This window comes from Thermobia domestica, chromosome 6 (assembly GCF_964235325.1).
Source record: "Thermobia domestica chromosome 6, izTheDome1.hap1.1, whole genome shotgun sequence".
NCBI classification, from domain to species: domain Eukaryota; kingdom Metazoa; phylum Arthropoda; class Insecta; order Zygentoma; family Lepismatidae; genus Thermobia; species Thermobia domestica.
In genome coordinates this window covers 29,753,499-29,767,780 of record NC_137459.1, presented here as the reverse complement: position 1 = coordinate 29,767,780, position 14,282 = coordinate 29,753,499, and the positions used below count along the sequence as shown (strand labels likewise).

At 37.2% G+C, this 14,282-nt stretch overlaps 1 protein-coding gene across 1 annotated transcript in view; it reads left to right on the top strand.

The window, feature by feature from the left end:
• The window catches only part of Gat (sodium- and chloride-dependent GABA transporter), a 212,640-nt gene that overhangs the window by 166,121 nt on the left and 32,237 nt on the right, over nucleotides 1-14,282 (top strand). Inside the window, exons 7-8 of the mRNA XM_081761475.1 lie at nucleotides 903-1,037; nucleotides 4,130-4,233. Coding sequence (XP_081617601.1) covers nucleotides 903-1,037; nucleotides 4,130-4,233 — 239 coding nt within the window. The remainder of the gene's footprint in view (nucleotides 1-902; nucleotides 1,038-4,129; nucleotides 4,234-14,282) is intronic.

Sequence of the window (14,282 nt, the reverse complement as noted above, 5' to 3'; positions counted from 1 at the left end):
ATTGTTTGTTTACAACATCACATAGGATATTACAATATATATATATATCCAAAACGACCGATATTGGTGTGCAAACTATAGTTTCTAAGGTCGCTGGAATGAATTGTGACACTCCAATTACCGTTTAAGTAGAAGTTCAGATACATCGCCAGAGAAGAAAGGCTAAAATATAAGATGTCAAGAATGACTGAGATAAATATCAAATTCATACAGAGTAGTTTTCGGCGACAGGAAACTCTTGATTCGTGTGAAATGACTTTTGAAACATTACTAATACCCACCTCAAGTTGTTTTCTTAATCAAATTAACTTAATTAAAACGTGTATTCTAGGGAGATAGGACGTTTTAAAATTTATGCCAAAAATAGATTATTTTTTTTTGTATTTTTATCGCCACATTTTCATTGAAATACGTTCAAGAAGATTCAAATATTTCCCATAAACTTATTCTCCCCGTGTGAAGAACGGTCATTTCAGCTAGTTACTAATAAAATGAAAGAGTAAATCATCGGATTTTTTAATATTTTCGTATTTTGACATGTATTCAATATTCAAAAATAGAACTTCGTAAGTCTTTAATAGTTCCATGGATATTAATTCTTAAGGTAAGAAGAAATAACCGACGAAGTTTTATTATGAAATGTTTGTGAATGAAAAGTCAGTATATTTCTTAGATTTTTAAATACGGTCAGGACCATGTGACATTTGATATAAATGAAGTCTTTTAGAGTTCTAGATGCCATACTTGAAGAATCCGATGTTATTGGCTGGACTGTCTGCAGATGACTGTGCATGACAATTGAAGGCAAGATTGGCAAGACGCATTAAGTAAAACGACCATTGTTCACATACTTTATGTCAAATTGAATTGAGAATGGTTAACCAGCATATTTCTAATTGCAGGTAGTGTACTTCACGGCCTTGTTCCCGTACTTTCTCCTGACAGTGTTACTTATCCGAGGAGTCACCCTCCCCGGGGCTTCTCAAGGCATTTATTTCTACGTTTCGCCAAACATAAGCAAATTAAGAGAATCTGAGGTAGGTCTAAGTTTACGGATCAATAATTCAGTTCAGTGTACAGTCAGTGACAAAAGTTCTTTCCGTTTGCTGAAATTAGTTTCGTAAATAACTTCCAAATCGAAAGAAAATTTGGGTATAGTTTTCGGTAAATTAAAAAGAATGTAATTGTATGTATGTTCCGACCTTGAACCTCGGCGAAACGGTGTATGTTCCACCGTTATTTCCAAAATAAATTTTACCAAACGGACAGAAATTTTGTCGCCGAGTGTGCAAGGTGACCCAAAACAATCTCCCAGATTTTAAAGGTTAATAAAAGAAAAAGAATTGGAGATAGACATGTTTCTTCAAAAATATATAATGGTATAGAAAACAGTCTGCAATCATTATATTCTATTGTTTGTTGAAATTAGAGAGTAATTGCGATAAAATTATAGTAAATAACACCCAATGAAACAAACCACTTTTTGATCGTCTGTAGCAAGAGAAGTGGGGGTTATCGCTTCCGCGCGTTTTCAGTCGTGGTTATCGTTTGGCCAGATCATCGCGCGTATGCAGTGGGATTTTTTTTTTTTTAATAGCAGTTCTATGATTATAGTGCAAAGAGTGTGTTGCTTAAAGTTCCCCGTAGATTGCTATTCCACGTAGCGAAAATGTTTCTGATCGGAAGGTTATCTTGCACTGGGGTGATAACTTCCGAACAACAGGTTCACCGTTGAATTATCGAGACTCTGAGACAGTTCATTTTGTACTCCCAAGAACTTTCTGCAGGAAAGCATGCTGCACCGAAAGGGCTTCCTAGAGAGAGTGTAAAAACAAAACAAAGTAATTACAAATTGTTTTCAATAACAATTTAAACTTTTTTTTTAAATAAATAAATTCCCATCTGCAATGCTTTTTGTTTTATTCGCCTTTAAAATATCGGAGGTTGTTTTGAGTCATCCTGTACAACAATGTACAGCAGAATATTATTTGTATTTATTGCGACAAATGTTCATTGCTGATATTTTGGATAGTGTGTCCAAATGATTTTCGGGTTCAACTTCCTATGATGATGAGATGGAGGCTAATGGTGGTATGAAGGAAGTGGGGAAACGGAAAAACCAAGAACAAACCTACGCTTACGATTTTTTCCGCCAAAAAGTGTATTTGGTGGGAGCTGAAATCGAACCAGGGACCTCACACACCAGAGGCAAGCGCTGCACCACTGATCCACCATGGCTCTCCTCCAAATGGTGGATGAATACATTTTTAAATGCACCGATTAAAGTTCCAAATTGTCAAGTGCCCAGGTCCAAAATTGAAATTTTCCAGGAGAAATATTTGAAATTGAACCCTTATGAACAATTTATATTTAAGTTGACAACCAAATCTATAACTACGTAGTTTATGATCTTATAATTTACTGTTTTAAAAAATATGTTTAAAAAAGGTACCTATCTATCGAAGTGAATGACAGTAGGAGATAAAATGTTTAAGTATATAGGTTTGCAGATGATGTTGTGGCGCTTGTTGCGGAATCTAAACAAGAAAATAAATAAGCTGTTAGAAAACTTGAATAAGGGCTGAAAACAATATGAGATGAAAATAAATGTTAGAAAAACAAAAGACATGGTGATTGGAACGAAGTAATCGGTGTCAAATATAGAAGTACGAGAGAAAAAAAATAGGACAGAGGGGCCGCGGTGACTCAGTAGTAGAGCTTTCACCTCTGGTGCATGGGGTCCCAGGTCCGATTGCAGCTCCTGCTAAGTGAATTTTGTGGTGGACAAACACCGTGTACGTGGGTTTCCTCGCAGTTCTCCCGTTTCCTCCCACTTTCTTCATTCCACCATTTTATTGATTTCTCATCATCACCGTCTCTTTAGCCTAACCGGCATAACAGTGGGACGTAAAACTCAAAGATATCATTTCATTTCTTTTCGTTTCAAAATAGAACAGGTGACTACTCTTCGATACATGACTAATATTATTAGTGATGATATGAAGTGCGAACGTGAAATAAAAGCAAGGATAGGAATGGCGAAAGAAGCCCTTAGGAGGAAGAAAATTCTCTTTTGTGGGACCTTGAATAAAGTGTTGAGAAAAAGATTCATAAAATGCTTAGTGGAATATTGTACTGTATGGGGTCTTACGAAAAAGATGTGAAAAACAACTGGAAGCTTTTGAAATGTGGGTGTGAAGAAGAATAGATAGAATTAGCTGAGTCGAGCGGGAAATAAATGAGAGAGTCTGAGAAATGGTGGAAGAGAAAAGACAATTTTAAATATTAAGAAGAGGAAGAGAGACTGGTTGGGACATTGGCTAAGAAGAAACTGTATCATGAGGGACGTGCTAGAGGCTATGGTGGCAGGAAAGAGAGGGAGAGGGCGAAGTAGACTACAACTAACGAACGATATCAAAACAGAAAAATCGTACGTGAAGACGAAGAGGTTAGCGGAAGGCCGTGGAGCATGGAAGCTTCTCAGTTGGGGCAAGTTGCCAATAATGGCAGAATACTTGTGATTCTTTTTTTGGGGGGCGGGGAGGGGGCTTAATAGCATCCAAGCAATCCCTGAATGTAGCTTGTATCAGAGTACAAATTAAGAACTAATATGAGGATATCATTCACTTTGTATTTTAATGTTCCATTATTTAAAAAGTTGTTAACACCGAACCTGCTAGTTAATTGATCTGTTTTCATACTTCAAAACATGGAGAGGTATTGTACTAAATACCACATTAACATTGCACAAACTTAAGCACTTAACATCATAAGTTTTTAATTACCGTAAAACATTTAAATCCTGTCACAATAGTGTCCATTGATTGTTGTGCTTGAAGAAACTACTCAGTCACTCATCACAAATTTATTTACACTTTACCACTAATTACAATGTTTTTCATAAACACAATAAGAATATGACAAAAAATTACAAATCTCTTCGGTCATTTTTAATATGATTAATTTCATATCATACATGTGTGTTCGAAAAAAAAATGAACTTAAAAGAATGTATTATAGGAGTAAAAACGTAAATATAGAAATTGATTTCAATATATATTACTTCTTTCTTAAATTTGAGCAATTTAGATACGTAAATTTATTTTTTAATATATTGTTTTGCTTCCAGGTATGGATTGACGCTGTAACACAGATTTTCTTCTCGTATGGTTTGGGTCTCGGTACACTAGTTGCTTTGGGCAGCTATAATAAATTCAATAACAACGTGTACAAGTAAGTATACTTCATTTAACTATTGATTTCCTTATTTATAGACTTAGTACAGGGTGGCGTATAAGTCAGTTTCCCCATACAGTCACATTCACATTATCTTGGTAAGTTGAATTGTCCACTACCCTGGTATATTGGTAAATCTAAAACACAAGCTTTTCACGAATTAACATAATTTGGCTGATGTATGAAGTTTCGTGATTAGATTTTGTTTGTTGAAGTTTAATGTACGAGGGATGATCAAAAATTATTACAAAGCCTATTATGATTTATCTGTGAGATACAGCTGGAAGATCAACACACCTGATGATAAAGGGCACTCAACAATAGTAATTTATATAATCAGTTTTTGTTCAACCGCTTATCACAATGACAAAGTTTTCTATATCATTTGCACAGAAATCCGCGTCAAGTTGTCGTAGCCACCGTGATACAGCTGTTTTGATATAATCACATGCCAAATAACGCTGGCCCGCCATTTTTTGTTTTAGAACAAGGAAAAATGTGAAAGTCACTGGAGCTAGGCCAGGGCTGTAGAAGGGGTGCTCTAGTCGTTCCAAGAGTAACGTCAATGGTTGAAGTATGACACTAGGTCTACCGCTGTGTACAGAGTTGTTATTAATAATATTGCTCCGTCTTTCTTTGAAGGCACGACATCACTTCCCTACATGTTGCTCCCCTTTCCATACACCTTTACAAACTTCCTATGAATGTCACGGGACAGGTGCAATGTTTTTCTCTCACAGGAACCGCACCAGTGACTTGACTTCTACTCTTGACCAATTTTCCAGACGAGTCCTCATTTTTAATGTCCGCTTCTCAGGTATACATGATCAGAATCAAAACTCTTCAAACCTGCACCAAGGCAGACATGTTATTAATCTACAAATAAATTTTCGTTAAGTTACAGTGACTAACATAAAAGTTTTAGGATTTGTAACCTTCTTTTTCGATCATCCCTTGTATATTTTCATGACCTAGGCTATGTCGACAAGACCTACAGTTTAAGATAAAGTCCAAATTATTATAATGTGTTCAATGCTCCAACCGAGAAACGAACCTGGGTTCACGTACACCAAAGGCGCTCGTGCCAGCCACTAGACCATTGAGGAATGTTTCAGTGATTCGCACAATATTTTCTATGATGTGAAATGATTTTCTATATAGTGTGAAAATATAAAAATGGTATCGTTCTTTCCAATTCTATTGGAAATACAAGTATCGATACTAATAAACAAAACTGCTTTTGAAACCAGACAAAGGAAACAACGATACAGTGAATTATGAAAGACATTCAACTAACAAATAGCCATCAAGCTAGCCTCTGTCGTGTTTTGCTTCAAGTTCAATTCCAAATAGAACAGCAATGATATATGAAGATCATAAAGCTAAAAATTGGATAATAATAATAATAATAATAATAATAATAATAATAATAATAATAATAATAATAATAATAATAATAATAATAATAATAAATAATAATAATAATAATAATAATAATAAATAATTGAATTATGCACTAATTTTAGGAGTGATGAAATAAAATTGAATATTTAATGAGGAAATGGGATAGTGGGTTACAAAATGGCCACAGTTGTCCTTGTCCTCCTTCTCCGACTTACTAATAGATCATGAAGATTCAAATAGTATACCACAGACTATAGTGTTAACAAGTTGATGGAAATGGCGAAAGAAGCCTTTAGGAGAAAGAAAAGTCTGTGTTTGTGGGACCTTGAATAAAGAGTTGAGAAAAAGACTCATAAAATGCTTCGCTTGGAGTATTGTACTGTATGGGGCAGAAACATGGACATCATGAAAAACGATTGGAAGATTTCAAAATGTGGGTGTGAAGAAGAATAGAGAGAATTAGTTGGGTCGAGCTGAAAACAAAATGAGAGGTTGTTAGAAATGATGGGGGAGGAGGAAGGAACAATTTTAGATATTGTTGAGAAGAGGAAGATAAACTGGTTTGGGTCATTGCTAAGAAGGAATTGTATCATGGGGGACGTACTTGAGGTATTGTGACAGGAAAGAGAGGGGACAAAGACGGCTACAATTGATAGACTGTATTGAAATAGACATAACGTACTTGAAGACGGAGAGCTTAGCAGAGGACCGTGAAACATGTAAGCTTCTCAGTTGCATCAAGTAACCTGACAATAATGGCAGAATACCTATGATGATGATGATGATGATAAGTGTTGACAAAAAGCTCATATAAGTTTATCTATATTATTGTACGAAAGAGCATTGAGTTGAATTTAAGTTTAGCGTCTCTTTCAGCAGCGAGGCTATATGAGATGTTGGCCTACTGATTAATGTGGAATCCGAATCGCATGAGCTCCCGCCGGGAATCAAACCCGGGTCTTCCACGCCAAAAGCGCGTACGCTAACCGCTTAGCCACCAAGGAGCTCTGTACGAAAGAGCAGATGACTGACTCATCATCGTCCAGGCCATAGTATGCTACTAAAGGTAGAAAAGTAAAATTTATGCTTGATACTACACTTGTTACGAAAGCATTAGTTAAGGAAGCATTTTTCGAAATATGTATCCTAAGGGAGAAAAAAGAGGTTCATTCCCCATACCCCCAAGAATATTGTATCTCATGAATTCCTAAGCTCAGAGTTATGTAACTCGGCAAATAAACTATTCATTAAAATAAGAGAAAACGTATTTGAGCATACTTGAAAATTCCGTTCCTCAGGTAAGAAACGGGGACATTTCTAAAATCCTCAAATTCCCTTTTGCTTAATCAAAAAGTGACAAATTTGAGGATTCACTTAAGTTGGAATTTGAAATTCAGTATATAGATTTCTAATTAAAAAACAAGAGAATATTTATTTCAACATTTCTTAAAATTTTCCTCCTATGGGGAGAAAGGGATCCAATTTCTATAATATTGAAATTTCCTTTTATACAAGGTGTAACAAAAAGGTGCGGCAAAATTTAGGGGTGGATTCCTTATGGGCAGACAAGCAAAAAAGTTTATATGACTATATGTCAGGAAATGTATCGTTACAGAGTTACGGCCATTGAGCCATCTGAGGCTGTGAAATAGTCACATTCTGGTCGCCCCTTAATGTGACTGAATTTAAACCTCAGTATATCACCGCTAGTTAAGCTAGGAAAATAATTTTGGTATCAATGTGTTCCTGAAGGACGAAGCTTTCGACTGATATCTATTTCATGTATGTTGAGGGTACAACGGCGGATAAGGACGAGTAACTACGTGATGCAAAAAACAAAAAGACAGATAGTTTCCCTCTCCCATCCGCCATGGTACTCTCCATGTACATGAAATCGACGGAAAGCTTCATCCTTCAAGAACACATTGATACCAAAATTATTTTCCTAGCTTAATTAGGGGTGAGCTATTGCCGTTTAAATTGATTCACATTAAGGGGCGACCAGAATGTGACTATTTCACAGTATCAGATGGCTCAATGGCCGTAACTCTGTAACGATACAATTCCTGACATATAGTCATATAAACTTTTTTGCTTGTCTGCCCATAAGGAATCTACCCCTGGAATTTTGCCGTACCTTTTTGTTACACCCTGTATATTCACAAAGTGTCGAATGTGAGGATTTGCTTAAGATGAGAATGAAGAAGTCGGTGTATAAATACTTAAATAAAAATAATCTCACACGTGTTTCAGATTTTTCAAAAATTCCTCTAGTAAGAGGGACAACGGGGATCATCCGTATATCAGGGGATTATATGAAATTAAACGAAATCATTTGAGTTTTACTTTCCATGGCTATGCCGGCGATTCTAAAGGATATTGTGATGATGAGAAATGAATGGAATGGTCGACCGAACGAAGTGGTAGCGAACTGGAGAATCCCGAAAAAACCCTAGCACACGGCGGTTGTCCACCACAAAGTTCACTTGGTGCGAGTTTCGATCGAAACAGAGTCCTAATGCATCAGAGGTGAACGAACTACCACTGAGCCACCGTGGCTCTATCATGGAATTAGGATTAGGATTTAGATTTCTGGGCTTTAGACATTTATGGCCGTTAGCCTGTCACTAGGATTAGGATTAGGAATTAGATTTCTGGGCTTTCGGCACCTAAGGCCATGTTAGCCTCTCACTAGGATTAGGATTAGGATTTAGATTGCTGGGCTTTCGACATCTAAGGCCACGTTAGCCTGTCACTAAGATTAGAATTAGGAATTAGATTTCTGGGCTTTCGGCATCTAAGACCATGTTAGCCTGTCACTAGGATTAGGATTAGGAATTAGATTTCTGGGCTTTCGGCATCTATGACCATGTTAGCCTGTCACTAGGATTAGAATTAGGAATTAGATTTCTGGGCTTTCGGCATCTAAGACCATGTTAGTCTGTCACTAGGATTACGATTAGGAATTAGATTTCTGGGCTTTCGGCATCTAAAGCCACGTTAGCCTGTCACTAGGATTAGGATTAGGAATTAGATTTCTGGGCTTTCGACATCTAAGGCCACGTTAGCCTGTCACTAGGATTAGGACTAGGAATTAGATTTCTGGGCTTTCGGCATCTATGGCCATGTTAGTCTGTCACTAGGATTAGGATTAGGAATTAGATTTCTGGGCTTTCGACATCTAAGGCCACGTTAGCCTGTCACTAGGATTAGAATTAGGAATTAGATTTCTGGGCTTTCGACATCTAAGGCCACGTTAGCCTGTCACTAGGATTAGGATTAGGAATTAGATTTCTGGGCTTTCGGCATGTATGTCCATGTTGGCCCGTCACTAGGATTAGGATTAGGAATTAGATTTCTGGGCTTTCGGCATCTAAAGCCATGTTAGTCTGTCACTAGGATTAGGATTAGGAATTAGATTTCTGGGCTTTCGGCATCTATGGCCATGTTAGTCTGTCACTAGGATTAGGATTAGGAATTAGATTTCTGGGCTTTCGACATCTAAGGCCACGTTAGCCTGTCACTAGGATTAGGATTAGGAATTAGATTTTCTGGGCTTTCGGCATCCATGACCATGTTAGTCTGTCACTAGGATTAGGATTAGGAATTAGATTTCTGGGTTTTCGACATCTAAGGCCACGTTAGCCTGTCACTAGGATTAGGACTAGGAATTAGATTTCTGGGCTTTCGACATCTAAGGCCACGTTAGCCTGTCACTAGGATTAGGATTAGGAATTAGATTTATGGGCTTTTGCGCATCTATGGCCATGTTAGTCTGTCACTAGGATTAGGATTAGGAATTAGATTTCTGGGCTTTCGACATCTAAGGCCACGTTAGCCTGTCACTAGGATTAGGATTAGGAATTAGATTTCTGGGCTTTCGACATCTAAGGCCACGTTAGCCTGTCACTAGGATTAGGATTAGGAATTAGATTTCTGGTCTTTCGGCATCTATGGCCATGTTAGTCTGTCACTAGGATTAGGATTAGGAATTAGATTTCTGGGCTTTCGACATCTAAGGCCACGTTAGCCTGTCACTAGGATTAGGATTAGGAATTAGATTTCTGGGCTTTCGACATCTAAGGCCACGTTAGCCTGTCACTAGGATTAGGATTAGGAATTAGATTTCTGGGCTTTCGGCATGTATGTCCATGTTGGCCCGTCACTAGGATTAGGATTAGGAATTAGATTTCTGGGCTTTCGGCATCTAAAGCCATGTTAGTCTGTCACTAGGATTAGGATTAGGAATTAGATTTCTGGGCTTTCGGCATCTATGGCCATGTTAGTCTGTCACTAGGATTAGGATTAGGAATTAGATTTCTGGGCTTTCGACATCTAAGGCCACGTTAGCCTGTCACTAGGATTAGGATTAGGAATTAGATTTTCTGGGCTTTCGGCATCCATGACCATGTTAGTCTGTCACTAGGATTAGGATTAGGAATTAGATTTCTGGGTTTTCGACATCTAAGGCCACGTTAGCCTGTCACTAGGATTAGGACTAGGAATTAGATTTCTGGGCTTTCGACATCTAAGGCCACGTTAGCCTGTCACTAGGATTAGGATTAGGAATTAGATTTATGGGCTTTTGCGCATCTATGGCCATGTTAGTCTGTCACTAGGATTAGGATTAGGAATTAGATTTCTGGGCTTTCGACATCTAAGGCCACGTTAGCCTGTCACTAGGATTAGGATTAGGAATTAGATTTCTGGGCTTTCGACATCTAAGGCCACGTTAGCCTGTCACTAGGATTAGGATTAGGAATTAGATTTCTGGTCTTTCGGCATCTATGGCCATGTTAGTCTGTCACTAGGATTAGGATTAGGAATTAGATTTCTGGGCTTTCGACATCTAAGGCCACGTTAGCCTGTCACTAGGATTAGGATTAGGAATTAGATTTCTGGGCTTTCGACATCTAAGGCCACGTTAGCCTGTCACTAGGATTAGGATTAGGAATTAGATTTCTGAGCTTTCGGCATGTATGTCCATGTTAGCCCGTCACTAGGATTAGGATTAGGAATTAGATTTCTGGGCTTTCGGTATCTAAAGCCATGTTAGTCTGTCACTAGGATTAGGATTAGGAATTAGATTTCTGGGCTTTCGGCATGCATGTCCATGTTAACCTGTCACTAGGATTAGGATTAGGAATTAGATTTCTGGGCTTTCGGCATCTATGGCCATGTTAGCTTGTCAGTATGAGGGAAGACGTCCATCGGCGAGCAAACTATCTGGAGAAAGGGAAGGAAGAAAGGATTGGGGAAGGAAGAAAGCGGCCTGTTGCTATTATGTTCGATACCATCCCGGCATTTTCGTGGCGTGAATGAAGAAAACCCAGGAAAACCTCACTCAGGATGGATAACTTGAAAAAGTAGTTACACTTTTCGACCAATCTATAATATCAATTTTTCCTTTTATTTATTAAAAAAGTACCCAATTTAATGATATGCTTAAATTTGAGTTGTGTAACTTGATGTATAAATTCTCAAACAAAAATAACGCAATATGTATTTCAGCGTCTGCAAAAATTCCATTTCTCTTTGGGGAAAGAGTGGCCATTTTTACAATATCCAAAGTTCCCTTCCTTTAATGAGAAAGCGCCCAATTTAAGGATTCGCGTAAGTTGGAGATGTGAAATTTGATAAATAAACTCTTAAATAAAAATAAGAGAAAACGTCTCTCAATGTTTTCAAACATTCCGCTCCTAAAAGAAAAAATGAGGTGAGGGCAATCTGTACTATTGCATAAAAGAGTGAAGTAACTCACTCATAGATGCCCACATGCGGGGAACAGCGGCTCAGTGGTAGAGCGTGTATCTCTGGTGTTTGGGGTCCCAGGTTCGATCCCCGGCCGAGTAAGTTTGTGGTGCGCAATATCGTGACTGTGAGTTTTCTTGGAGTACCCCCGTTTCCTCCCACAACCTCATTCCACCAACTCTTCCATCAACATTCACTTGCTTTAGTCATCCGTTCCCCTTAGGCTAACGGACATAAACGTGCGACGTTAAACTGAAAGATTTCGTTTCATTTTCATTTCATGGATTTGTCCATGCTATGCTAATATATCTAGAAACATTATTATGGACAGAAACTTCCTTTTGATAAGAGACCAATAAATAACAAAGGCATTTTTTAAAATAAAAAATATGTATGCTAGGGAAGGTAAAGGGGATTCATAATGTTTTGCTCACAAGGGACGGACATGAACCTGTTATCCGGACATCCGAATCAAACCTAGTCCATTCGATAAACATTACAAAGATGTGTTCATGCACAAAAAATTAGGTGTCATGGACAACGGAGTAAGTCCATAGGGCCCATTAACCCTGTTAATATAAAGAAAATCATAGACTCGCAGTGAAATAGCTATTGCATGTTCACTGTTCATTGGAAAGTCTTGGTTTATAGTTCATTCTTTTCAGCATCAAACAAGCTTTCCAGAGGTGCTATGCATTGGGGCCCATAATGTAGTTGAACTGAAAAAAATTGGGAGAATGTCCGGAAAATTCCTTCTAGAAATCCCTTGCATCAACTTTGGACCGCTCTGGAGTTGTTCCGGATAAAATCACACAATTTAAATGTATCTTGAAAAATAATATAGGGGATAAGAAATGTGTGTGCCAAGTTTTGTATTGATAGACAGAAAAGGTATGAGGGGAAAGTGTGTATTGGTATACAAGCTTTTCCCTCATATCTATTCCGACTGTAAACTCCTCGTTGCAGATAAAATTCATGTGGACACGTAACGCAGCACTTTCCAAAATTCTGGTCTAAAGAGAAGCAATGGGCGATTTCTATATTTTTTCGCCACATTGGAATAAACATTGTCTGTCGTTTGTGATTACATAAAGGAGAACATCTTACCAGTTTGAAATGAGTTTTGAAACAAAAAAAAAAAAAAAAAAAAGTTGTTACCTATCTGAAGGACTTCTATCATCTCATGTTGATTAACGAGCGTATCCTAAGGTGGTAGAGGAGTTGAAAATTTATACCAAAATTACAGTACATTATGAGTTTTATAATTATACAACTAGTGTCAAATTAACAAACCCAACCATATTTCCGAAGAAATTAAATGTTGACTGAAAGCAGAAAATTCGTGTTATTCGGTTCAACACCTTTTGTCATCGCGAATTTTGTTGAGGAATTTGAAGCTTAAAATATATAAAACGATAATAATGCCTGTTGTTCTGCATGGTTGCAAAACATGGTAGCTTAATCTGAGGGAAGAACGTACACTGAAATTATTTGAGAACAAAATCCTGAGACGAATATTCGGACCCAAGAGGAACGGGAATGGGGAATGGCGGAAACTTTAAATCGAGAAACTGCATAATATATGCCATTTACCAAACTTTTTTTAAGGTCATGAAGTCTAGGAGGCTCAGATAAGGAGATCATATAAACAGAATGGAATAAAGTAGGAACGATTTCAAAGTTTTAACTAGAAGTCCAATCGGAAAACGACCATTAAGAAGGCAGATAAGAAGACAACATTAAGATGGATCTCGCAAAAATAGAAATACAAAGTAGAAACTGGATCCTGTCGGCTAAGAACAGAAGTCAATGCAGAGCTTTCGTAAACGCGACATTGAATTCATATACCGTAGAGTTAGTTAGTTAGTTAATAATTACACTTCTATTGAAATACATATTCTAAGGGGAAAAGGGGTTCAAATATTTTTTTATAAATCCGTTCTCCCCGTACGAAGGACGGGCATTTCATTGATAAGTATATAAATAACTTACATTCTACTTACAAAAGCCAAATGTGGATTTGTTTCCTTTTTCACACAAGTTTGTCCCAACAGAAGCATTAAAAGGAAAGTGTCTTAACTCATTAACCAGTTTAGAAGAAAAATGAAATTACATCGCCTGAGAAGAAACACTTATCTCTAACTGCAGTCTTTTCCAGAGCAAAGAGTGTATTATGGAATGCCAATGAAAATTCAAGGCTAAAAATATTAAAAGTCATAAAATGGAGCTATTTTAAGTTTGCGTCTGCGCCAAATTTAAAAAGAAAATCTTCAAAGTAGCTGAAAGAACTCATTCAGAAAACGGAAGCAGTGTTCGCAGGTTACAGAAACGTGACTACGCTTAAAATGATATCATTTCAAACTTTTTTTTTCTGGCAAAGTCGTTTAACAGCCTTGATAGCAAAATAGGTTTCAGAGTCAGATTGACCCGATATGCTGAAACACGTAGAAACTTTCAACTTTTTTAAAACAGCCGTTATTGTAACTAGACTGTATGACCATTTAAGATAAGCTCTAACTTGAGATTCTTAAAACTTGAATGGGTTGTGTCGTTAATGAAAGAAAATAATTATCGCTACAGGAATAAAGAGTTTTTTGTCTGAAATATTGTAGTAGATTTCAGCTGCTTTTGCTGCAAGCTGAAAAAAATGTCTTACTATGAGGAAGAAACGAACCTAAGTGAAGTATATGCCTGAGACTCACGCGCTAAATGTGACCACAATAAACTTTTAGTTACTACTGAAGGCGCGTTACTACCTATAAGTAATACGTAGTCGCACATTTATAATCATAGTGTAATTTTACATATTATATACACACACACACACACACACACACACATATATATATATATATATATATATATATATATATATATATATACATGATTTT